The 27,471-nt window shown below is 43.8% G+C and overlaps 1 protein-coding gene and 1 long non-coding RNA gene across 7 annotated transcripts in view; one reads left to right on the forward strand and one right to left on the reverse strand.

Annotated features, from left to right (window-relative positions):
• Positions 1-22,313, reverse strand: part of PTPN4 (protein tyrosine phosphatase non-receptor type 4) — a 302,113-nt gene extending 279,800 nt beyond the window's left edge. For 4 of the 6 annotated variants that reach the window (XR_005586213.1, XR_005586214.1, XM_039494797.1 and 1 more), the window contains exon 1: positions 21,634-22,297. Coding sequence is in view for 4 of the 6 variants with exons in the window: in XM_039494797.1 (XP_039350731.1) it covers positions 21,634-22,264 (631 nt within the window). In the remaining 2 variants the exon portion in view is untranslated. Of the gene's footprint in view, positions 1-21,633 lie in introns of all 6 variants that reach the window. The other 2 variants (XM_039494798.1, XM_039494800.1) reach the window with 2 other exon arrangements.
• On the forward strand, positions 21,939-27,137 carry LOC120374708. The gene is made up of 3 exons (XR_005586215.1): positions 21,939-22,071; positions 26,158-26,311; positions 26,825-27,137. It is a non-coding gene; the product is annotated as an uncharacterized LOC120374708 (long non-coding RNA).
• The last annotated feature ends 334 nt before the right edge of the window (positions 27,138-27,471 follow it).

The following is a 27,471-nucleotide window of genomic DNA, read 5'->3' on the forward strand; positions in this document are numbered from 1 at the left end:
GTGTGTATCAGCAAAGCCCTTCTTTGATAGGCTTCATGGTACAGTCCTTGTTAGTTCCAGCAGACACCTCAGGTGGTAGGCAGGAATTTTATCATGACTGGCAGCCCCTTGGTCCTGCTCCCCCAGGTTTATAGCTTTGGCACAAGGCAGGAATCTTTTGTCTGGGTCCTCACCTCTCCTTCTAAATGGAAAAGGAACCAGTTTAAGATGGATTTCATTATCAGTGAAGATGGTTACATGTCACTGTAAGACCCCTAGTCTCCATTCTTCCTGGGTTGGCCCACACATACACAAGCGATGGTCACATAAACACCACCCTATACCAGAAACCTACTGACCACTATACTTACCTACATGCCACTAGCTTCCAACCAGGACACACCACACGATCCACTGTCTACAGCCAAGCTCTAAGATACAACCGCATTTGCTCCAATCCTCAGACAGAGATAAACACCTATAAGATCTCTATCAAGCATTCTTAAAACTATAATACCCACCTGCTGAAGTGAAAAAACAGATTGAGAGAGCCAGAAGAGTACCCAGAAGTCACCTACTACAGGACAGGCCCAACAAAGAAAATAACACAACGCCACTAGCCATCACCTTCAGCCCCCAACTAAAACCTCTCCAGAGCATGATCGAAGATCTACAACCTATCCTGAAAGATGATCCCTCACTCTCACAGATCTTGGGAGACAGGCCAGTCCTCGCTTACAAACAGTCTCCCAACCTGAAGCAAATACTCACCAGCAACCGCACACCATCTAACATAAACACTAACCCAAGAACCTATCCTTGCAACAAAGCCCGATGCCAACTCTGTCCACATATCTATTCAAGTGACACCATCCTAGGACCTAATCACATCAGCCACACCATCAGGGGCTCGTTCACCTGCACATCTACCAACGTGATATATGCCACGTGCCAGCAAGGCTCCTCTGCCATATACATTGGCCAAACCAGACAATCTCTACGCAAAAGAATAAATGGACACAAATCTGACATCAGGAATCATAACAAGCTCAAGCTCTGGAACTCTCCCACCTCACAGGGTGTTAGAGGAAGTCTACACAGCAATGAAACAGGCCCACAGGCCAGTCATAGGTTTTTCTTTGCTGTGTAGACATATCCTCAGAACAGGACTCCACTTTAGCAACTTATCTACCACAGAGGGAGTGGGGGGAGGCAGGGAAAAAAAAAAAAAAAGATAGACATAAGAGCCTGCAATGCTAAAATTAACATTGGACAATATGTATGCACTCCATAACAGCAAATTCCTACTGGAGAATTTCATTCTAAAGATTAATTAAATAAAAGATTAGAAACTCTCAAGACAGTTGCAAGCAATTAAAATATTCACTGTTAGTTACTAGCATAAGCACGGCTTTTTTCCCCAACCTATAATTACATACAGTCTTTTTTATAATTGGAGGTAGAAGATATATGTAGCTTATTAAAACCATGCAACTTCTCTGAGAGGCTTTTCACAAAATCCATGGATTTTGAAAATTACAAAGAAGGTATAAATAATGCACTTCCATGTGTTGGAAACCCAAGCACAATCTTCATATTATAGGAAGACTTACAGATATGAAAGTGCTCCATAAGACTGACTGAAAATTGTACTTGCAAGAGATTACACTGAAAAAGAAACTGTCTCCCCATTAAAACCTGCATCTTTGCTACCATTTAGACAGGCAATAGACATTTACAGTGCTGACAGTTACATTATTACTTCACAAAAGATGCAGTTATTCTACTGCTACAATAGATTAAATTAAGAACTTTGACTAGATATTCTTCGAGATGTAGTGCTCATGTCTATTCCACTGTAGGCATGTGTGCTCGCCACATTCACTGGTGCCGGAAGTTTTTCCCTCAGTGATATCCGTAGGGGACTGGCTCTGGTGCCCTCTGGAATGGCATGCATGTGCCACAGTATAAGGGATGCTGCCAGCTGCCCCCCACCCTTCTTGCCGGAGTTCCTTCTTGCCGGAAACTCCAACAGTGGGGAAAGAGGGCGGGTCATGGAATGGACATGATCAACACACCTCAAAGAACACCAGTTATGAAAAAGGTAGCTGTCTTCTTCTTTGAGTGCTTGCTCATGTCCATTCCATTGTAGGTGGCTCCCAAGCAGTGCCATCGAAGGCAGGTACGAGTTCATGCACGTGTCGACTGCAACACAGCTCTGCCAAATCCGGCATCATCTCTGGCTTGTTGGGTGATGGTGTCATGCATCGTGAACGTGTGTATCAAAAACCACATCTGATGAAGTGGGTTCTAGCCCACGAAAGCTTATGCCCAAATAAATTTGTTAGTCTCTAAGATGCCACAAGGACTCCTCGTTGTTTTTGCTGATACAGACTAACAAGGCAACCACTCTGAAACCTGAAAGCCACATCGCGGCCCTGCAGATGCCCTGGATAGGAACATGTGCCAGGAAAGCCGCCGAGGACATTTGAGCCATGAGCACGCTCCCCCTTGCCTGTTGACATAGAACATTAAGGCCGTATTGTCCGTCAACACCTGTACTACTCGACTGGAGAAGTGTGTCAGAAAGACCCCACATGCCAGACGGATGGCCCTGAACTCTCTGACGTTTTTATGTAGTGCAAGTTCCTCTGGAGACCATGTCCCGAGTCCGCAGCATACCAAGCTGTGCTCCCCAACCGAGGTCTGAGGCATCATATATCAGGGAGAGCTGTACCAGGGGAAAGAATTGTGCCCAGGTCTGGAAGGTGTCCAGTCTGAGGAAAAAACTTACTGAAGCATCTCTGAGGGTGAGATTATCTGTATTCAGTTTGATTAGACATAGATTTGAGTGTTTTATTTTATTTTGCTTGGTGACTTACTTTGTTCTGTCTGTTACTACTTGGAACCACTTAAATCCTACTTTCTGTGTCTAATAAAATCACTTTTCACTTATTAATTAACTCAGAGTCTGTATTAATACCTGGGGGAGCAAACAACTGTGCATCTCTCTCTATCAGTGTTATAGAGGGCGAACAATTTATGAGTTTCCCCTGCACAAGCTTTATACAGGATAAAACGGATTTATTGGGGTTTAGATGCAATTGGGGATTGGGCATCTGAGTGCTACAGACAAGCACACTTCTGTGAGCTGTTTTCAGGTAAACCTGCAGCTTTGGGGCAGGTAATTCAGACCCTGGGTCTTTGTTGGAGCAGACGGGAGTGTCTGGCTCAGCAAGACAGGGTGCTGGAGTCCTGAGCTGGCAGGGAAAACAGGAGCGGAGGTAGTCTTGGCACACGGGGGGTTTCTGTGATCCAACCCGTCACAAGGTGTTCACAAGGCACTGTTGTAGCTGGCATCGCAAGATATTTACTTGCTAGATGCGCTAAAGATTCATATGTCCCTTCATGCTTCAACCACCACTCCAAAGGACATGCATCCATGTTAATGAGGGATTCTGCTCAATAACAATCCAAAGCAAGGCAGACCGACACATGTTCACTTTCATCATTTGAGTCAGATGCCATCAGCAGAAGATTGATTTTCTTTTTTGGTGGTTTGGGTTCTGTAGTTTCCACATCAGAGTGTTGCTCTTTTAAGACTTCTGAAAGCACGTTCCACACCTCATCCCTCTCAGATGGAAGGCACTTCAGAGTCTTAAACCTTGGGTCGAGTGCTGTAGCTATTTTTAGCCATCTCACATTGGTACCTTCTTTGTGTTTTGTCAAATCTGCAGTGAAAGTGTTCTTAAAACCAACAACATGCGTTGAGTCATCATCCAAGACTGCGGTAACGTGAAATATATAGCAGAATGCAGGTAAAAGAGCAGAAGACATACAATTATGAAAAAAAAGGTCAGTCACAAATTTAATTAACGCTTTTTTTTTAAACGAGTGTCATCAGCATGGAAGCATGTCCTCTGTAATTGTGGCCAAAGCATGAAGGGGCATATGAATGTGTAGCATATCTGGCATGTAAATACCTTGCAACTCCGGCTAAAAAAGTGCCATGCAAACGCCTGTTCTCACCTTCGGGTGTCATAGTAAATAAGAACCAGTCAGCAGTATCTCCCGTAAATGTAAACAAACTTGTTTGTCTTAACAATTGGCTGAACAAGAAGTAGGACTTCTAGGCTCTAAAGCTTTACATTGTTTTGTTTTTGAGTGCAGTTATGTAACAAAAAAAAAATCTACATTTGTAAGTTACACTTTCATGATAAAGAGACTGCACTACAGTACTTGTATAAGGTGAACTGAAAAATACTATTTCTTGTTTATCATTTTTACAGTGCAAATATTCGTAATAAAAATAATATAAAGTGAGCACTGAACACTTTGTATTCTGTGCTGTAATTGAAATCAATATTTGAAAATGTAGAAAAATATCAAAAATATTTAATAAATTTCAATTGGCATTCTATTGTTTAACAGTACAATTAAAACTGCGATTAATCGTGATTAATATTTTAAATCACGGTTCCTTTTTTTAAGTTAATTGCGTGAGTTAACTGCAATTAATCAATAACCCTAATATTAAGACAAATCTGAAAATAAACTAAATACAAATTCTTGCCTTCAGGCACTAACCATCTTCTCTTGCCCCTACATCTAAATAGAAATATACTATAAAATCAAAGGCTAATACGGTAGAGTTAATGAGCTATTTTTGCATTTACTTACAAGTTTATAATACATCCACAAACATTCTATTTAGGCTCCACAAACACAATTAAGAAAAACATGTCACCCAACAGGACTGCATTCATCCCTTCATTAATTTCACTTTCTAAGATTTTTATCTTCAGCAGAAAATCACTAGCAATTCTGCCTTTTTGCAAAATTATAGAGTGCTACATAAAACTCAAATACAGAAAGGTTCCTTTTGACCTTTGAAGATAGGGAGTGAGACAGTAGAGAGCTAGGAGCCACAGAAATAAATGGCCAATCATCACAGACTATCTGGCTTGCCAACTCAGCGTATAGTGCCTTCATCTCAAGTGGGACTACCTCAACAACAACAACTCTGCTGATCTCAGCTGTTTAGGCAAGTTACAAGAAATGGGATGGTTTTTGATATAACTAATGATGGTGATGGGTACAAGAGTAACAAAGATTTATTTATTTTTCTATTTTCTTATAACTTTGGTGTACTGTGTGTTTGATTTTATGGTATATTTCTAATTATGATGACATGGAAGTAAGAACAGATGGTTAGTGGTTGAAGGAAAAGATTGTGTTGAACTGAAACTTCCTTATTTTCTGACTCTTGGCACAGTTAGTGCTCTATTCAGTCTTCCTTGGTGCCAAAGAATAGGAAATGAAATATCCAGTATTCCAAAAACTCTCATTTGGAGAAAATGCTCACACATGAGCACAAGTCAATGGCTCAGATTCTCCACAGCTTACTTTATTAAAAACAATTGTTTATAAAATGACAATCAAAATAAATCTTCAAACTTAAAGGCCCAACAACAGATCCTCTTACATACTAAGAATTATTCAAACACTTGCCCTATCTATTAATGTCGTCCATAAATCTATCAAAAGCATAGCCAAATTAATGTCTTATACCATGCCCTAAAACTGACCAACTTCTGTGTCTGGTGGACCACAGGAGGCAACATCCCCAAGATCATGAGCCACATACTGAAAAAATCCCTTTTCTCAGCCCCAGGAAATCTAATTCAAGAACACAAGAGTAAGTGACCCAACAAGTACTCAGATACTATGGTGATGGTTGCCTATAACAGTTGTCATGTCCCATCATGCCTGAATTTGTGCCACATAAGATGCCACTTAACTGTTTCAACTAGTCTCTCTCCTTATGCGGTCTAGTATATTGGTATGGTTAAACAAAAATAATTCCCCCTTCACCCTTGGATCTGGGCTTCCCAGGTATTTTCTAGCCTTTTGCCTGGAATTTATAATCATCCTTTTATCAGAGATTCTCACTAATCTTGCTTCTGGGCTCATGCTCCAGGCTACTTAGGCACAGGGAGCTCTGCCAGTCTCCAACTCTGGATCATTGGCCGCTACACTGCTCCCCAGGCAACTATCCTTCTACCAATTTCTGTGGAGAACCTCATTCCAGGTCTTTCCCAGTCCTGAGTTTCTCCTAGACCGAACCAATAATTCTGCTTTAAATCCCAAACAAATAACATTTTCCTCAGTCGCATGCCTTTTTCCTTCATGTGCTTCATCTGGAGACTATCCATGCAAAACTCAGCCTTAAGGGGTTATGCCCTTCTCAAAGTTGAGTTGAGACAGCATTTGAGCTTGCAAGAGCAGTACCTTGTTACGTGCCAATACAAAAACCTAAAATTTTAATGTCCAAAATGGATGATTTGAGCAACAGTTGATCTCACACATACCTAGGTCCCATACCAATTACGACCTTATAAGCTCATCAAGACCCTGAATTGCTCTCTGAAGCATATACGTAATCAGTACAGACCACAGGTGTCAATCACATGGCAGCTTACCTATGTGAGAGAAACCCCTGCATTCTGCACTAATTGAAGGTGGGTGCTTTCCAAGGGAAACCCCAAGAAGAGTGCAGTTATCTAACAACGAGGTTACATTTTCCTGGTTCAGTGTGGCAAGTTCAAAAGGTGAATTATATGAGGGGTTCTCAACCTTTTTCTTACTGAGCCCTCGTGCACCCCCACCCCAACATGCTATAAAAACTCTACAACCAACTGGTTTTCTGCATATAAAAGCCACGGCTGGCATTAAGGGATAGGAAGCAGGACAATTGCCCAGGGCCCCATGCCACAGGAGGCACCGCAAAGCTAAGTTGCTGAGGCTTCAGCCCTGGGCGGTAGGTTAGAGGGTCCTGCAATATTCCTTGCAGTCCTACGCAGCGGGACTTTCGCTAGGGCCCTGGGCAGAAAGCCAGTCTAATGCCGACCATGCTTGGCAGACACCCTGAAACCTGCCTACGGCTCCTCGGAGGCCCCGGACTCTTGGTTGAGAACCACTGAATTATATAACTTAATGCCTGTGTGAATGGGACAGTAAATGAATATATCACATGGAACAATGATTGTAGATATGCATCTAATAGGATGCCACACTGACTGATAGTACTGGTCTTCTGTAATATCTCTATTAATGATCTGAAAGAGGAAGTAAGCAGCAGTATCATATGCAAATACAACAAGAAGGAGGTGCTGAGAACATCATTGAGGACAGAGAAATACAAAGTGACATTGGAAATATAGTCATGAAATATAAGAAGATTCAATCTGGAAAATTACAAACAACATCTGAGGATTAATCCCAAATATGGACATTCAGTGGGAGGGAGAGACTTGGGAACAACTGCGGTCTGTCCAGCATAGGTGGAGCGGGTAACAATGTTTGCAATTAAGGGTGCCTTCCACCTTCCATTATAAATTCATAGAAGAATCATAGAAGATTAGGATTGGAAGAGACCTCAGGAGGTCAGCTAGTCCACCCCCCTGCTCAAAGTAGGACCAACACCAACTAAATCATCCCAGCCAGGGCTTTGTCAAGCTGGGCCTTAAAAACCTCTAAGGATGGAGTTCCACCACCTCCCTAGGTAACCCATTCCAGTGCTTCACCACCCTCCTAGTGAAATAGTGTTTCCTAATATCCAAACTAGACCTCCCCCACTGCAATTTGAGACCATTGCTTCTTGTTCTGTCATCCTCCACTACTGAGAACATCCTTTTTGGAACCCCCCTTCAGGTAGTTGAAGGCTGCTATTAAATCCCTCCTCACTCTTCTCTTCTGCAGACTAAACAAGCCCAGTTCCCTCAGCCTCTTGTCGTAAGTCATGTGCCCCAGCACCCTGATCATTTACATTGCCCTCCGCTGGATTCTCTCGAATTTGTCCATTTCTGTAGTGGGGGGCCCAAAACTGGACACAATATTCCAGGTGTGGCCTCTCAAGTGCCGAATAGAGGTCTCGATCTGCTGGCAATGCTCCTACTAATGCAGCCCAATATGCCATTATCCTTCTTGGCAACAAGGGACACACTGCTGACTCATATCCAGCTTCTCGTCCACTGTAATCCCCAGGTCCTTTTCTGCAGAACTGTTGATTAGCCATTTGGTCCCCAGCCTGTAGTGGAGCATGGGATTCTTCCATCCTAAGTGCAGGACTCTGCACTTGTCCTTGTTGAACCTCATCAGATTTCTTTTGGCCCAATCCTCCAATTGTTTAGGTCACTGTGGACCCTATCCCTACCCTCCAGTGTATCTACCTCTTCTCACAGCTTAGTGTCATCTTTGAATTTGATGAGGGTGCAATCCAATCCACCATCCGGATCATTAATGAAGATGTTGAAGAAAACCAGCCCCAGGACCAACCCCTAGGGCACTCTGCTTGATACCGGCTGCCAACTAGACATCAAGCTGTTGATCGCTACTTGTTGAGTCTGACAATCTAGCCAACTTTCTATCCACCTTATAGTCCATTCATGCAATCCATACTTTTTTAACTTGCTGGCAAGAATACTGTGGGAGACGTATCAAAAGCTTTGTGAAAGTCAAGATAGATCACATCCACTGCTTTCCCCATATCCACAGAGCCAGTTATCTCATCATAGAAGGCAATCAGGTTGGTCAGGCATGACTTGCCCTGGGTGACTCCATGTTGACTGTTCCTGATCACCTTCCTCTCCTTCAAGTGCTTCACAATGGATTCCTTGAAGACCTGCTCCATGATTTTTCCAGGGACTGAGGTGAGGCTGACCGGTCTGTAGTTCCTCGAGTTCTCCTTCTTCCCTTTTTTAAAGATGGGCACTATATTTGCCTTTTTCCAATCATCCGGGACCTCCCCCCAATCTCCATGAGTTTTCAAAGATAATGGCCAATGGCTCTGCAATCACATCAGCCAACTCCCTCAGCACCCTCAAATGCATTAGATCTGGACCCATGGACTTGTGCATGTCCAGCTTTTCTAAATAGTCCTTAACCTGTTCTTTCACCACTGAGGGCTGATCACCTCCTTTCCATATTGTGATGCCCAGGACAGCAGTGTGGGTGCTGACTATGTCTGTGAAGACCGAGGCAAAAAAAGCACTGAGTACTTCAGCTTTTTCCACATCATCTGTCACTAGGTTGCCTCCCCCATTCATTAAGGGTCCCACACTTTCCCTGATCTTTCTCTTGTTGCTAAGATACCTGTAGAAATCCTTCTTGTTACCCTTCATATCCCTTGCTAGCTGCAACTCCAGTTGTGTTTTGGCCTTCGGGATTACACCTGTGCATGCTCAAACAATATTTTTATACTTCTCCTCCATCAGTCCAAGTTTCCACTTCGTGTAAGCTTCCTTTTTGTGTTGAAGCTCACCGAAGATTTCACTGTTAAGCCAAGCTAGTCGCCTGCCATATTTGCTATTCTTTCTGAACATTGGGATGGTTTGTTCCTGCGCCCTCAATAAGGCTTCTTTAAAATACAGCCAGCTTTCCTGAACTCCTTTCTCCCTCATATTAGCCTCCCAGGGGATCCTGCCCATCAGATCTCTAAACGAGTCAAAGTCTGCTTTTCTGAAGTCCAGGGTCCGTATTTTGCTTCTCTCCTTTTTTCCTTTTGTGAGGATCCTAAACCCAACCATTTCATGGTCACTGCTGCCCACATTGCCACCCACTTCTACTTCCCCTACCAATTCATCCCAGTTTGTAAGCAGCAGATCAAGTTCCTTTTCAGTTGCCTATAACTTTGCCAAACTAACCATTTGAACTTGAATTTTCCATGCTTGTTTTCTGTACAACGCTGAATTTTCTTGGAAAGTTTCAGCAAAAATGGTTCAGGCATTTCTGAGAACCGGATTAGGGAAGAATAGATAGCTTTACCAATATTATTTCTCCCCCCACCCCCAAAATGTTTCTTTGCAAGGATTTGATGCCTCAATGTTTTGGAGCAGGAAATCCACCCATATTTCGCCATACTATAAGACACTGAAAAATGCTATCTGTACATCCTCAGAAGAGCCTGTGAGAGTCGCTGCTAAAAATCACTGAACATTTCATTTACAACAAGGAAGCTCTCAGCCCCATGGAGCTTTGGCATGGTTCAGGACAATAACAAGCGTAGCGGCAGCAGAATAGTTTTCCATCGAGTAAAAGGAGCACTGGGTTGAGAATCAAAAGAACATTAGCTCTAGTCTCAGCTCTTTCACTAACTGGTATTAATTCTGTGCACTATTATTGAAAAAAAGCCTCATTCCCGCACCTTAAGAGATAGATAAGCAGCGTTACCATCATTTTACAGATGTGATAAAAGACTTTGAACAAGGTCACTTCTTGGAGAGCTAAGGATAGAACACAGGTTTCTAACATGGTGCACTCGAATCTCGTCTAGTCAGCCACACTGCCTTTCAGAGTGAATGTGTCAAATCTATGTGCTGTCTGCAACCACTAGACCACACTTGACTTCCAGTATTAAAACCCAGGAATCCTAATTCTTAACTGTCTTCTGCTATCAAGCAAAAAGTTGTATAAATCACTGGCAACATGTACTGTAACATCACTGAGGTGGCTAGCCCATGTAAAAAACAACTTACTACTGCTTCCAGCTACTTCTTTAGCTCAGGTATAGGGTTCTCTGCTGTGGACATAAAAGCCCTGGTTTCAACTCCTGCTGAATCTTATTCAGTTTGCTTTTTAAAATCTTATTTCTGTGAGACGGTTCCATGAATCCTTTAAGATTACTACCATAGAAAAAATGTTTTTCTTCTTTGTTCACTTTGCTCTTTGGATACACTTTGTGTATAGTCAATTTCAGTATTTCTCCTGTATATTTATTTTCCATTTATGCAGACAGCAAGAGAGAAGAAACTATTTGGGGGGTGGGAGTGTGGGGGAAGAGAATAGGAAAAAAGACTGTACAACCACAATAACTGGCAGGGGGACTCATGTATGCATAAGTACCTAAAACTCACTTTTTGAAACGGAATAAATTTAAAGTTGATGGTGTACTTTTAGAGCTGGAATGACAGATTTAGCATGAAACATTAAAAATAAATATGTATAGTTTGGCTAACGTGGGACCCAAAAAGGGAAAGATGGCAACTTTATACACATATATATTTGAAGTGTGTAAACACTAAGGAAGACGGGCATCTTAGGTAGTACATTTATGTACCTAGGAATTATGAAATTTAAAAGCAGAAAATTTAGGAAGAAAAGAATATTTTAAGTCACAAGGACCAGATGGTATTCACCCAAGAGTTCTGAAGGAACTCAAATGTGAAATTGCAGAACTACTAATTGTGGTACATAACCAATCATTTAAATCAGCTTCTGTACCAGCTGACTCGAGGATAGCTAATGTGATGCCAATTTTTTAAAAAGGCTCCTGAGGTGATCCCAGCAATTACAGGCTGGTAAGCCTAACTTCAATACCAGGCAAATTATTTGAAATTATAGTAAAGAACAGAATTATCAGATACATAGATGAACACGATTTCTTGGGGTGAAGAGTCAACATGGTTTTTGTAAAGGGAAATTATGCCTCACAATCTACTAGAATTCTTTGAGGGGGTCAACAAGGATGTGGACAAGGGGGGATCCAGGGGATATAGTGTATTTAGATTTTTCAGAAAGCCTTTGACAAGGTCCCTCACCAAAGGCTCTTAAAGCAAAGTAAGTTGTCATGAGATCAGTGGGAAAAGTCCTCTCATCGATCAGTAACTGGTTAAAAGCTAGGAAACAAAGGGTAGGAATAAATGGTCAGTTTTTAGAATGGAGAGAGGTAAATAGTGGTGCCCCCCAGGGGTCTGTACTGGGACCAGTACTGTTCAACATATTCATAAATGATCTGGAAAAGGGGGTAAACAGTGAGGTGGCAAAATCTGCAGATGATACGAAATTACTCAAGATAGTTAAGTCCCAAACAAACTCCAAAGACTTACAAAAGGATCTCACAAACTGGGTGACTGGGCAACAATTTGGAAGATGCAATTCAATGTTGATAAATGCAAAGTAAAGCACGCTGGAAAACATAATCCCAATTATACATATAAAATGATGGGGTCTAAATTAGCTATTACCACTCAAGAAAGATCTTGGAGTCACTGTGGATAGCTCTCTGAAAACATCCACCCAATGTGCAGCAGCAGTCAAAAAAGTGAATACAATGTCGGGAATCATTAGGAAAGGGATAAGAAAACAGACAATATATTGCAATCATATAAACCCATGGTATGCGCACATCTTGAACACTCCATGCAGAACTGGTCACCCCATCTCTAAAAAGATATATTGTCATTGGAAAAGGTACAGAAAAGAGCAACAGAAGTGATTAGGGGTATGGAACAGCTTCTATATGAGGCGAGATTAATACGACTGGAACTTTTCAGCTTGGAAAAGAGATGACTAAGGGGGGATATGATAGAGGGCTATAAAATCATGACTGGTGTGGAGAAAGTAAATAAGGAAGTGTTATTTATTTATTTTCTAATAAGACAAGAACTAGGGGTCACCAAATTAAATTAATAGGCAGCAGGTTTAAAACAAACAAAAGAAAGCATTTCTTCACTAAACGCACAGTCAACCTGTGGAACCCTTTGCCAGAGGATGTTGTGAAGGCCAAGACTATAACAGGGTTCAAAAAAGAGAGAGATAAATTCATGGAGGATAGGTCCATCAATGGCTATTAGCCTGGATGGGCTGGGATGCACAACCATGCTCTGAAGCGTTCCTAGTCTCTATTTGCCAAAAGCTGTGAATGGGCAACAGGGGAAGGATCACCTAATGATTACATGTTCTGTTCACTCCCTCTGAAGCACCTGGCATTGGCTACTGTTGGAAGAAAGGCACTGAGCTAGATGGACCATTGGTCTGACCCAGTATGGCCATTCTTATGTTCTCAATAACAAACAGAATAGTAAATTAACAAGAGTATCACCAAGCTGACCACGAGATCTTTTAAGACTGTGGAAAAATCTTCCAAAGAAAGTACTGTACTAAAAGATCTACAACTTGAGGTATTTAAAATGAAAAAAAAAACAAAAAAAAACACAGACTAAAATACTTTTAGGAAAATCCTGCATTGGTAGGGGTCTGGAACAGATCTTTTCTGTCTTTCCAGTCTAGGACAGCTTCTAATGAAAAGAATCCAAGTGTTTAAAATGGCATCTCTTTTCTTTAGCCATAATAAACTTGGTTTCATCTGAAAATCTTGGTATTTGGTCAAGCACTATAATTCAATCAGTATGCTGTCAGGTAGCCTTTCTTGAAAATGGTAAGGAGTGGCTAAAATGAGAGGGGAAAACAAAAAATTCACTCTGGGGAGTGCACTATGATTTCCCTCTCCCAAACCTCAGATGTGGTCTGATAACTCCCAAATGGCAGCTCCACTTCACTGTACTTTCCCCAAGCAGTGAAAATATTTCTGAGAGAACATTCTCGTTTACACAGCACACATGCTCATCATTAAAGGTTGTTAATTTACTTTATTGTTGAATGGGTACACATCTTGCCATCTTTAAAGCCATATACCACACAGCCCATTTGTAGCCAAGTACACTTGTATTTCCCATTAAACACTGCTCTTAAAATTGATCACCAGGTTACTGCAGCACAATACAAAGAGTTTCCTTGGACAAGAGTCCAAGTGTTCCACCTCTCTAGTTCTTCCAGTAGAATGCAGAATATGAGGATCTAATTCAGGTTTCAATAGAAGTAAGAACCTTGTTTTATACAACTTTTCTTGACCTGGCCTAAAGCAGGTTTCATTATAAACTTATGTCTATAACTATATTGCTATGGGATGCGAAAAATCCACACCACTGAACGCAGTTATTCTGACCTAAGCCCTGGTATAGAGCATGCTACATCTATGGGAGGGCTTCTCCCATCGACACAACTACTGCCTCTTGCAGAGGTAGATTAACTACCCTGACGGGAGAAGCTCTCCTGTCGGCATAGCAGCATCTTCACTGAAGTGCTAGAGTGGCACAGCTGAGTCGCTGCAGCATTTTAAGTGTAGACCTGCCCTTAGCAGCAATTTGAAGGGCTTAACAGTTTTTTGCAAAAACCTTGAGGGAACACTGTGAAAAGTCATTACAGAAGATTTTATTGTACTATAGTACAGATCCCTAAACAAGCCTCTTTTTTTCTTAACCTAAATCTGTATGACTCAGTCTCCTGACCACGATAGAATTATAGAAATGTAGGGCTGGAAGGGACCTTGAGAGGTCATCTAATCCAGCCCCCTGCACTGAGGCAGGACCAAGTCTACCTAGATCATTTCTGACAGATGTTTATCTAACCTGTTCTTAAAAGCCTCTAATGACAAGGATTTCACAACCTCCCTTGGAAATCTATTCCAGTGCTTAACTATCCTTATAGTTAGAAAGTTTTCCTCCTAATACCTTACCTAGATCTCCCTTGCTGCAGATTAATCCAATTCATGGAGAACAATTTATAACATCACCTTTATAACAGCCCTTAACATATGCCAACAGAATCTGTCAGAATTTTAAGTGTTATCTTTGCAATTCATGTAAAATTAAAAACTTATGCTAAACTCAAAAAAATGCTCAATAATTCCATTAATTAGGCTCTAAGTGTCACATAATACATAAATGGTTGCCTTCCTCCCCCCCCCCCCCCCCAAAAAAGAAGAAGGGAGGAAGACTAGGCTCTGAATTCTTACTGGCAGTGTATGGTTAGCTGAAGATGTCCTCTCAATATGTCATCACAGAATGATACATGCTGGGATTTCAGCTAAGTGTCAAAACTTTTTTTTAAAGCTAAGTTAAAACTATTACTGTGCTACTACTTTAGTCTGGACAAGGTGGAGGTCACTGGGGTGGGAGGGGGGGGGGAGACATAGCCCCCATTCCCAAAGGAGTATTCCATCCACAGCTGGCTTAGAGAGAAAAGAACCAGCTATACTACCGCTAGACCAGTGGTTGCCCAACTTTTTTATTAAGTCAACCCACCCACTCCATTTTGTCTTTTTTTTTTTTTTTTAATGCCCCAACATTACATACATGTTCTCTCTGCCACAACCCTGCAACCCTAATACAGGCACAATGCAGAGGGAAGGCCTGAGAGGAAGGGATTGGAAAATCACCCCACCATGGCAGCTCCTGTTCTGTGGGACTGGCTTCCCACTCCAGGTGTTATGGGAGACTCCCCCTCCAACAGCTGAGCCAAATTTGAGTGGCATTGCGAACTGGAGCATGGGGTTGCAGCATCAATCGGGGTGGCCAGGCTAAATTTGCTTTGCCCCTGGTCGCATCACCAGAGCAGGGAGCCGGGCTTAATACTGTAGAATGGGAGCGGCTGCTGCCAGGTGGGCTTGCTCTCCAGTCCTCCCTCTGCCCCAGACCTCCACCCACAGTGGGCTAGCGCATGTTTGCCCAGGCCAGGGCCCAGTGATTGGTTAATCCAACCTGAATGTGGCATTCCATCTAGAATTTCCCTGTGACCCACTAATAGGTCAAGACCCACCATTTGGGAAACACTGCGCTAGACCACTGGTCATCCTCTTCTTTGGTTTTGTCTTCTCCCAGATGTTCACCACAATAATCTTAAAAACCTCTTCTCTCCACCTTCAGTTTCCCTCCACCACTGCAGACAATCGCATTGTACTATTCCTGTACATACCACTTTCACAACATTGGAAATAGAAGCAGAGTGAAAAAACTCATAAGTACTGCATGGAGCCTTTCATCGGTTTCTGATAGCATAAGAGTGAAAGTGGTATATGAAGAAAGCACAGTCATGAGCATATGGTGAAAGATTCTCTTGTTCAACAATTTTTATAATTGGTACGGGTGGAAATGAGATGGCACAGAAGCATGATGTGAAGGCATGGGATACATGTGATCTTGCATCAAATTTAGACAGGGTGGTGTGGGATGGGGAGAGAATAAAGATACAGTGCACCACAGAAGCCAATTGCTGGAAGCATTCTGAATCACAGACGAAATAAACCAAAATAACAGCTTCTTTTACTTATCAGTATTAAACAGTACTCTAATAGTGGCCTTTATAACCAAAGAAAAAGGGTGCTTTTGATGATTACTTATTTTTAATCAGGTTTTAACTCAAACTAAACAAAACATTCACTTAATATCTTTACCCATACCCGCTATCAAAAGTAATTTAAGCTCTCCATTAGACTTGGTCTACCACACCCATTGGTTTAAAATACCATCCTACTTTACTTCTCACCTGCTCTGTTCATATCACAGGACTTCAAGCAAAAAGGCTTCTAGAAGAAAGTGCCATCATACAAAACACCACCTGCCTAATGGGGTGGTGGCATGAACAGCTTCAAAAGTACAAGCATAACTTTGACTTTGGTTTTGACAGTCCTCCAGTTCAGTATATTTAGCTTATTGTACTGACTTACTTTTTGAAAAAACGCTTATATGCAAATTTATTTTTTTAATTAATTAAGCATATGAATGACACACAGACCAGTGTTCCCTCTAATTTTTCCCACCCATGTGAGGAATGAATTTTGTTATATGCACCAATAGGGAGGTGATGTGTGACACATCACCTCCCTATTGGTGCACATAATATTCATGTGGTGGGGATGGGGAGGAGGGGTTCGGAGTGTGGGAGGGGGCTCAGGGCTGGGGCAGAGGGTTGGGGTGCAGACTCTGGGGTGGAGCCAGGGATGAGGGGCTCCGGGCTGGGTCAGAGGGTTGCGGTGCAGGGGTGTAAGGGCTCCGGCTGGGGGTGCAGGCTCTGGGATGGGGCAGAGAATTGGGATGGGGGGGTAAGGGCTCTGGGGTTTGGAGTGCAGGAGGCGGCTCCAGGCCTACGACTGGGAGAGAGGACTCCCCCCAGCTCGCTCTCTCCACAGCACCACCTGGGCTGTGGGGGAGCGGTGCCTCTCCCCATCGCTGCAGGATAGGCACCCCTTCCCTTCCCCGGCCCCAAGAGGTCCGGGCCAGGGGAGAGCTGCACCAGCCGTGCCTGGGCCCGATCCGGCCGCTGCTAGGTCCAGGCTGCTCCGGCCGTGCCACCCCGGCCAGTCCTGGTGCCCCAGCTGCAGCAAAGTTGGGGCACCCCATCTGTGGCAGATGAGGGCTGGGGGGGGCCTCCCCTCCCCTGGTGGGTTGCCTGAGTGCCTGCGCAACACTAAACAGGCAGCTGCGCAGGGAACTTAGACACAGACCCTTGGAACTACAGAATTATTCAGTAAAACTGTGTTCATACTCTAAGTAGATATTGGTTCTCTGATATTTTAATTAACACATTTCCAAGACAACCCACGAACACTGTCAGAATCTAACAACAGGCTGTCCAAACCTTGATTAGGACTTTTGGGCACAGCTGTAATTTAAGCCAGTGGTTTTCAACCTTTCCAAACTACTGTACCCCTTTCAGGAGTCTGATTTGTCTTGCATACCCTCAGGTTTCACCTCACTTAAAAACGACTTGCAAAATCAGACATAAGAATACAAAAGAATCACAGCACACTATTACTGAAAAATTGCTTACTTTCTCATTTTTACCACATACAGTAAAAGCTGTTTTATCTGGCACTTCACCAACCAGAAAGCTCTATAAACCGGCATTTCTGATATTCATTGGAAGTCTTGTTGGTGCAGGGCCAACAGGTGGTTGGGGCGTGGGACAGAGTGCAGCGCGCGGACTCTAGGAGGGAGTTTGGGTGCAGGAGGGGGCTCGGGGTAGGGGTATGGGAGAGGATGTGGGGTGCCAGATCCAGGGAGAGCTCACCTCAGGCGGCTCCACGCAAGTGGCGACCTACCCCAGCTGCTCCTAGGCAGAGGCGCGGCAGGCAGCTCTGCATGCTACCTCCACCCACAGGCGCCACCCCCCAGCTGCACAGCCAGTGCTCGAGGCAGAGGCAGCGTAAGCAGCCTCCTGCCGCACCTCTGCCTAGGAGCAACTGGGACAGGTTGCCGCTTGCGGGGAGCCACCTGAGGTGAGTTCCCCCCGGATCCGGCACCCTGAGCCCGCTCTTGTGCGCCAACCGTCTGTTCCCAGCCTGCTCCCACACCCAAACTCCCTCCCAGAGCCCATGGCCTGCACCCCCTCCTAGACCCCAACCCTGCACCTTCTCCCACACCCAAACTCCCTCCCTTTTAGTTAACTGGCATTTTTCACTTATCGGCACCCCCCATTCTCCCAACATGCCAGATAAAACAGTTTTTACTGTAATTATAAAATAAATCAACTGGAATATAAATATTGTACTTATGTTTCAGTGTATAGTATATAGAGCAGTGTAAAGTCATTGTCTGTATGAAATCTTAGTTTGTACTGACTTCACTAGTGCTTTTTATTAAGCCAGTTGTAAAACCAGGCAAATAATATCTAGATGAGTTGATGGAACACCTCTGCATACCCCTGGTTGAGAATGATTGATTTAAGCAACAAAAATAATCAGTGGCTAAAATATAGCTTTTCAAAAAGTAAATAATCAGTGTACTTAATCTTTAACACACCTCAAGCTTTTGTTTTTAGTCCCAGCCCTACAACTCCAGATACACAGGCATGGAAGTCAATGAGACTCTAAGCAGGCACAGTTGTTAACCATGATCATTCACTTGTAGCAAGTGCTCAGAATAAATAATGACCCAGTATTTCCAGAATGAACATTAAGGCCCTAAATCAGAGGTGGGCAAACTACAGCTCATGGGCCACATCCGGCCCGCAGGACTCTCCTGCCCAGCCCCTGAGGCTAGCCCTCCCCCGCAGCCTCAGCTCACTGCGTTGCCGGCTCAATGCTCTGGGCAGCGGGGCTGCAAGCTCTTGCCGGGCAGTGCAGCTGCAGAGCTGCAGCCTCACCTGGTGCTCTGAGGTGCACAGTGGCGTGGCTGGCTCCAGCCGGGCGGCGCGGATGCTTGTCCTGGTGCTCTGGGCGGCACGGCTGTAGCGCCACCAGCCACCGGTGCTCCAGGCAGCGCAGTAAGGGGGCAGGGAGCAGGGAGGGTTGGAAATAGGGCAGGGGAGTTTGGGGTGGTGGTCAGAGGTGCAGATAGGTGTCAGGGTAGTCAGAGGGCAAGGAACGGGGGGATTGAATGGGGCAAGGGAGGCAGTCAGGAAGGAGGGGGATTGGACGGGGTGGCAGGGGGCAGTCAGGGGCAGGGGTTCCAGGGGTGGTTGGATGGGGCCGGGATCCCAGGGGGTGGGGGAAGTCAGGAATGAGAGGAGGGGTTGGATGGAGGGCAGGTGGGGTTGGGGGCAGTCAGGGGACAGGGAGGGGTGGATGGGGCAGGAGTCCAAGGGGGGCTGTCAGGGGGCGAGAAGTGCGGGGGGAATCGGATAGGGGGCAGGGGCCGGGCCATGCCTGGCTCTTTGAGGAGGCACAGCCTCACCTAACAAGCCCTCCATATAATTTTGGAAACTGGATGTGGCCCTCAGGCCAAAAAGTTTGCCCGCCTCTGCCCTAAATGCTGCAAAGTTACTTCTATGTAGGTGGAACCCTCGCCTGCACAGAGGTCATTGTAGAATCAGAACAAAAATACAGTACTTGGGGAGGCGTACACTTGCCATATATTTAACACCACCATGCTTATTAAAGTGACATTTGAACAGTTAATAAATAATGCCTCTATCCCAGCTCATTCGCTGAAAACAGCAATTAACACATTACAGTACTTTTAACATGCTAGGGTTTTGTTTTCATTTATTTCTGTTTTACAAATACAGCCTCTAACAATAATAAACTATAAACTTGTTACAGAAGGGCAGTTCATATTAACTTTAGTGTGGCAACATTTTAAGTACACCCAACCCTGAAAGTATTTTTAGCAAGGGCGTTCAATCAATACTGTCTTTACAGTCAGCTTAAATTAGGAATTAGAAGGTTAACAACTTTAAAGCAATGAATATATTTTGTGGAGCTAGCTAACTGGTAAAAGAAATGAGATTTATTCTGGTATCTAAATTCATTATGAACCTAAATCACAAACAAACCAGAATCTAAGCACATATGGAATGAGACAAGAGAAAGCAAAACACCAGCACATTTATGCTTTTGAAGAAGCTTCACGGAGGTTTCAATTTCTGCAACAGCTATAGAAGGCTAAACAGATGACAAAAGACAAGAAACAAATCCTGAAAAAATACAAGGAACCTGGAAGATTAAAGATAGTAAAGAGATATTTTACACATTCTATCCTATTTTGTTATGCCTTTTTAAAAGTTCAAGTTAAATGTTTAAAATTGATCTTCAAAATCACATCTTCCTATGTAAACAAAGTTGCACTTCTGAGATTATAAACCACAAACATTCCTGAAACTGTGTGTGTATATTTATATGTATGTGCCCTCTCCAAGGACTGACCTATCAGTTTGATAGTGAAGCATAACAAATTTGAGACTTATGCTACAAAAAAAACAAAAACAAAAACAAAACAGGGACTGGAAAAAATAACTTTTGAGGTCAATGAAGCAAGAAATATGGTCAAAAATAAGGTACTTTCAAAATGTTTAGGCAGCAAACTGGAAAAGCTTTGGCACAATGCAAATATCTTACAAGAAAATTGTTTTATAAAATTTAATTTAAATTACATTCATGTATCATTACAACACATTTAAGGTGTAATGAGCTCACAAACATCTGGCTGCATGTGGGCACATCAGTAACTCCTTGCATTACAAAGCATTTCTTTACCAATATCAATACAGTAGTCAAAAACACACATGCAATAAACCCTCACTACCATTCATACCAGAGTTTAGTTTAAGCACGAGAAATACCCAAAATGACAAAACGCATGTTACTGTGGCTTAGCCATCTATGTCTACCTTAAAAGCACCCACTACTGAATTTTAAAAATGCACTAAAATCATCAGGGATACAAGCATTTTGATATTGCTTTGATGTGTGCATTTTGTTTTAGGCTCTTTAAAATCATCTATTACTCATACTGTGGGAACAGTGGCACAAAAATTGATCACATATATATTTACATTTGCTTAAGCAACTGGAACCTTGTATGTAAACCGGCAGCTAGCTAGTTTTAACAAAAGCCTTGTTTCGAAAAAACAGCAGCCTTCTTCCTTTTCCAGATGGCAGTGCAATGAGTTCATGAGTTACCCATCACCAGGTACTGTAAAAGCCTCCCTTGCATATAAGATGTGCGCGATTATACAAGCTTTCTAGTTGAGGGAGACACTAAAAAAACGTACTCTGGAATGAAAAGACTGCACTCTAACCTATTTTTCCTGTCCGAAGAAACCCACGGACACTCACCCATGCACCTAGGAATCATGACAATCTTACACTTCCATATTAAATCCATTCCAAATATAAGAATGCCTTGTTTCAGAAATGTGATGAGTTTCCTATACTGCCGAATCCCTAGAAAACATACGCCCCAACCAGCCTCACCCCCCCCCCCCTTTCTTCTGAACGGTGTTTTTGAACCCACGGTGTGTTTGGTGGCTTTTTTCCAGCCTTCTTCCGAAATCTTTTGGGCAGGTGGGTTGGGGGGAGGAGGGGAGCGCGGAACCACCCACCCTGGCGGGGGCTCTCAGGAGAGCTGCTTCCCATTAACAGCTCCGTATATGGGATGTTCCAGGGGGCTGCAGAGGGTGGGCTGGAGAAGGAAAACGCCTAGCCCCTTCCACACCCTGCACTAGCGCCGCCGCCAGCGCGACCCGCCGCACACACGGCCGCAGCCGCTGGTTTCGGAGCCCTGCGCACCACGCACCGCAGGACGGGGCTTCTCTCACCTTCACATAACAGCCGCGTCCTTCCAGATAAGGCGAGAGGGGCGCTGAGGAGAGACCCGCGGGCTCGGCTCGTCGCTGCCGCCCCGCGACCCCCCTCGCGCACACAGGCGCGCTCGCTGCCTTCAGTTCCCCCGCAGCAGCCGCCGCACGGGCAGCAGCAGCCGCCGCCCCGCTCCCAGCCGCAGCGGCGAGGACCACATCGTACTGCGGCGACTGGGCCGAGGGGGCCGGAGAGAAGGCGGCGGACACCCGCCCCCCCTTTCGGACACTCCTCTGCCCCCCGCCTACAACCGCTGGGGGGCGGCACTAGTGCAGGGGAGCCCACGGGCAGGGGCACAGGACCCCCCCGTACACTCGGGGGGGGGGTCTCCTCCTGAGGGGGGGTGAACCGGAGGAGAGGGCGGAGGCAGCAGGCGTGCGAGCAGGCTCTCTGCCGAGGTGAGTGTAGCGCTGCCTGGAGAAGGGGGGAACCGCAGCCTCTTTCCCTCAGGGCCTCCCTCCCTCCTTCCTCACACAGGCAGCATAGCAACCAACATGGCGGCTGCGCAGTCACCCAGCGAAGGGGGGGGGAAGAGATCTCGCGAGAACTGAAAGTGGAGCGAGCGGGAGCCCCTGGCCTGCTCGTACGCATCCCGCCCACTCCCCGTTGTCTGCTAAGGGATTGGTTGGGCAGGGCGAAAGGGGCCGGCAAAACTAGCCTGGGGCGGGAACACTGCAACAACTTTGATTGGCTGAGTTAACGCTCAATCAAGCCCAGTCCGATTGTGACGTTGAAAAGAACTGGCTCCCTGAGCTGTCAGTCATAATAAGACCTCGCCTCTTGCTTCAGAGCTTTGAAGCTTCAATGGAGCACGTTGAGCGCTTCCTGCAAGGCGGGGGGGGGGGGTCTGTGTCAGGGAGCTGGGTGCCACCTAGTGGCAGAGACATTTACAGCGAACTTCGGTTCTACATCTTGCCCATGCTTTTGCGAGGGTACTGTACTTGTTGGGAACAGGCCACTTCCACCTTAATTGAATTGGCCTTGTTACCACTAACGCCCCACTTGGTAAGGCAACCCCATGTTTTCATGAGCTGTGACATATATACCTGCTTACTGTATTTTCCACTCCATGTAGCTGATGAAGTGGGTTTTAGCCCGTGGGAAAGCTTATGCCCAAATAAATTTGTTAGTCTCTAAAGTGCTACAAGGACTCCTCGTTTTTGCTGATACGGACTAACACGGCTGCCACTCTAAAACCAGTAAATAAAGCCTGACAATAATTTACACAAATTACTTCTATCATTATAACCTTACATTTGTGTGACTTTTGGACACAATGTAGAGCACTTTGTAACTGATTAGAATGTATTATTGTACTTCATGATTTACATTACCACAGTACCCCAAGACCCCACAAAAGACTGGAATCCTATTATTCAAGGCACTGCATAACCACCACCACCCCAAAAAAAAACACCACACTGTATAGCCCCCCTTTGGGACAGACACCATCTCTGTCCCAAAGACTTTTCAATTTAAGAACATCTTCCTTTATGCTGCTTTTCCTGGTGAAGGTTCCAGAAGCAACATGGCGAGTAGGGACGACCAGACCTCCTTTTCCTTCTCAACAGGTTCCAGCTCCTCCTAGGGGACTCCCCAGTGTTCACAGGCCAGCCAGGAGATCTAATCCTTCCAGTGTGTCCTGGGTCGGCCTCAGGGCTTACACCCATTGGCACATACCCTGTAAAGTTCCAATGGAAGCCTCTCTAGGGCATCCTTATCAGGTGCTTGAACCACATCAACTGGCTCGCCTCCATCCAGAGGAGTAGCAGCTCTACTACAAGGCCCTCCCGAATAGTCAAACTCCTCGCCCTATCTCAGACAGTAAGCTCACCCCCTACTAGGTGAAGGTGAGGGTTGGATGTGATGCCAGAATGGCAGCAGGAGGGACGGACCACAACAGACTGGCCTCCACAATGGAAAAATTTAAGAACTTGATTCTGCAAGCACATACACGCTTAACTTTAAGTATGTGAGTAGTCTCATTTAGTTCAATAATAGCACTTGTGCATGAAATTAACTCTGTGTAGAAGTGTTTGCAGGATTGGCACCTAAACAAAACAGAACAGATGAATGTAACAAAAACAGTAAAAGCTCATGGGATATGAGTGCAAGTGTCATGCAGTTACATTGAGTTGTATGCAATCTTACTCTATGATGTCAAATAATTTTTTGGAAGTGTTTTACTTTTGTTTCAAGGGGACAGGGATTAATTTTAAGGATTTGTTGAACCATAACCAATTCCCTAACATTCATCACCACCATCCATTCAAAAAGTTACCCTCCCTGACTGGCTCTTTACCAAGAATTAAGCTGCTCTCTCTTAGTATATGATATAACATTCTACATATAGTATCTTCACAGCTATATCAGGGACTGGCACCCTTCCTTTACATGAGCCTGCCTCCCTCTGGGGCACCTGCCCCACATGGAACTGGGAGGATTTCAGCACCTGGAGAATTCACTTGCTCTCTGTGATGTTCTTCTGGGAGCAAAGGTGGATTGTTTGTGAGGTTGGGAGATTGACTTTTTAATGTTTTGGCTATGAGAAAGGGCAACTGAGGTAATGGGCAGTCCCCAGAGGCACCTTCATAGACCCTGTCAGCAGAGATTTCAAAGTTCGTGTTCTGTAACTTATCAATGGACTTTGTTACTAAAAACAAAAATCCATTAGCAATTCTGTATCTTAAACTTTAATTTTAATAATTGAAATTACAAGTCATCAGATAAGGTTACAAAGTTTTAGATCAAGCTGTGTAGTCTTGCAATGAACCATGTCGTGTGCGTCTATCAAACGCCCCAGCTTAACACAAGCTTCAAGAACAAATTGGCTCAAAGTCCTGTAACCAAATCAGGACACAACATAGTCTATTCTGTACTAATTTCTAGCTTTCTGAGCATTTCCTTAGTTCCCTTTATAGACATATTCTGTTTAGGAACTTCCAGTTCCTGAATTCTGCACTTTTGCAGCTTCTACTCAGCCTCAAACTCTGGGCACTAGTTATCCTCTGTATACTGATAAAGGAATATTCAATTGCAGTTTTTATAGTGTCCTCTTTCCCAGATCATAATGAATTTCTTCACCCTGAAATTGCACAGAATGCATTTTAGTCCAGTTACATGTACAGTATTCAAGCTTCAAAGTTTGTCTTTTAAATTGCTATGTCAATCTTTATTTTGTGTCTCAATGTGCCAAGCATGATGTCAGTGCTTAACAAATATTATAAAATTATTATTTTAAACAGTGATAGAGAACTCACACCCAAATCATCTGATATTACTATAACTATATTATTGCTTTTGTGACAGAAGTTGTAAGCTACTGTAATGGGGTCAGCACCCACCTCTCACAAGCACCCCCTCTGGTTGGGTGTGTCCTAGGGTGACCAGACAGGAAGTGTGAAAAATCAGGTCGGGGGTAATAGGAACCTGTATAAGACAAAGCCCCAAAAAGTCAGGACTGTCCCTATAAAATCAGGCTATCTAGTCACCCTAGTGTGTCCACACTCTACTCAGTCCCTGCAGCCAGCCAGGAACTTCCTCAGTTGTCTCCCAGTCCCTGCCAGCAGTTTGTCTTAGGCTCAGTCCTAGTAGCCAGCCAGGAGCCTCTCACTCCGCCTGGTCCCAACCAGCAGACTATCTTTGGTCCTGCTCATCTTCCAACCAGGCACACAATCCTTTCTTCTCCAGCTCCAAGCAGCAGCTAACTACTGCTGTGTTCTGTAGCTCCTTTATAGAGCCCTCCTGGCCCCTGACTGGCCATTCCAGCAGCCCCTCTGATTGGTTGCTTCCTCACAACCACTCTAGGCTACTTAGAGGACTTCTCCACTGCTCCTTTTCTGGGAGTGGTGTGGCAAAACTCTGAGGCCTCAAGTGGGGGCCTTTGCGCCTAGTCCAACCCCATCACAGCTACCATAAAAGATACACTTTTGCTAACCCCAAAGCAAAATGACTCTGTTGTTACCTAGAGACATTAGATATCTCAATGTAGCTCTGTTACAATATTATTATTATTTGTATTATTATTTACATAGGGCTTGATTCAAAGTCCAGTGAAGTAAATAGACAAATGCCCACTGAGTTCACTACTTTGGTTGAGGCCCATAGTGCCAACAGAGTTCTAGGTGTTTTACAGCTAAATAAACACAAGGCTTCAGCTTCTGACCCACAGAATTTACAATCTAAAAATAAACAAAACAGTTAAATGGCAAGATATTTTGGATATACCCATTCACCTGATATGAAATGTGGAGGTCATCATAAGCAGTAAGGATCTGAAGATGCCAAATTGTATGTCTTGGGCTATGGGTAGTCACTTGCTGAGCTACTTCTTTGCTAAATTATGTATTAATGTGAGATGCTGGACTAAATGACAGTTTTGGGATATTATTGCTCCTCTTCCTTGTTTTCAGCTGCTAAACTACATTTAATGTCAGTTTAAAAAAATATATTAAATATTTTTCTAACAATTCTCTCTCATGTAGGGAATTGGTGTAATTGCCACAGAGAAGTTATGTGAATGGAAAGAGAAGTGTTGGGAGAGCTGATAAGAGAATCACGCTATTAAAATCTGAGAATATTTGAATGGAAACCTTAATAATTACCATAGATAAAGGAGAAAGAAGATTTTTGTCCCAGGTAGGTAGGTCACTTAGTCTGAGTCAAAAGGTTGTGTATAAGTGCTAAGCATGTTAGTCCTATAAGTAAGAAGAGAAAAGGTGGGGTGGAAACCAGAGGAAATAAGAGAGTCTTTTTATTGGACTAGGTTAAAATAAAATGAGTGTGTTTTCAAGAATGACATCTCTTCATGAGGCCATGGAAAAGAGAGCAGGATGGAGCCAGAGATGATGAGCTAAAGGTGTTAATTCAGAAAACTCCAAAATAAAATAGATCAAGGAAGAACTGTGTATAATAAGAGGTTTAAAAACAAGGTACACAGAGTGCATGGGAGTTTCTGTCCTGTCAGCTTTACCATGAATAGAGCCTCTGTAAATCAAAATAAGAACAAAGTGAAAGGGTACAGAGGATTCCTCTGATCAGCCCCATTTTAAAGTTAGTGGGAAAAATTCAGCCTGCTTGGCTTCAAAGGGGTTTAAGTGTGGGCAGAATTTGTCACAGTGATTGTTGGTTTTTTGTTTTTATTTTTTGCAGACTGAGGGAAGCTACCAGCAGTGCACCAGGAAATCAATGTCTTTCTTGAGCCTCCCTGGTTTAGAAGTAAAAACAACTGGCTCAGTTTGAATGTAAATATCTGTGCTTCACAAAGTGAGGAAGATACAAACCAAAGAGGGTTATGTGTTTAGTTAAGGATCATTACCATAAAAGTCTGGTTAACACTCCTATAGCCTATGAATAATATTCCTATATAATGTGAATAAATCTTTTGCTTCAGTGTTTGTCTCTTACCAACACTCAGTATCTACCACAAGGTTCATCTTTTCAAGTAGAATGACATTTACTAATAAAAGACTATAAAAATTAAGTTGCAGATATATATCCATATTTATTTATTTTTATTATTATAGATACCAGAAACAAAACATGTTGATTCACGTAGTATTGTGAGCCATGTGGTATTACATGAAAATGGCCTCCAGCTTGCTTAACTCTGCTTCAGTAGCATGGCTTTTTAATTCACCAACAAGTTCCTGTGTTGCTGCTTGCCTGCATTAGGTGGGCAAAGCCCCCTTCTCCAAAGTTATTTCAGGGGCTTAATTTTCAAAGCAGTGAGGGGAGATTTAGCTGCACAGTTTCCATTGCTGTTACTGAGAATCATGAAACTGTATATCTCAAAGCAC

This window comes from Mauremys reevesii, linkage group 11 (genome assembly GCF_016161935.1).
Source record: "Mauremys reevesii isolate NIE-2019 linkage group 11, ASM1616193v1, whole genome shotgun sequence".
NCBI classification, from domain to species: domain Eukaryota; kingdom Metazoa; phylum Chordata; order Testudines; family Geoemydidae; genus Mauremys; species Mauremys reevesii.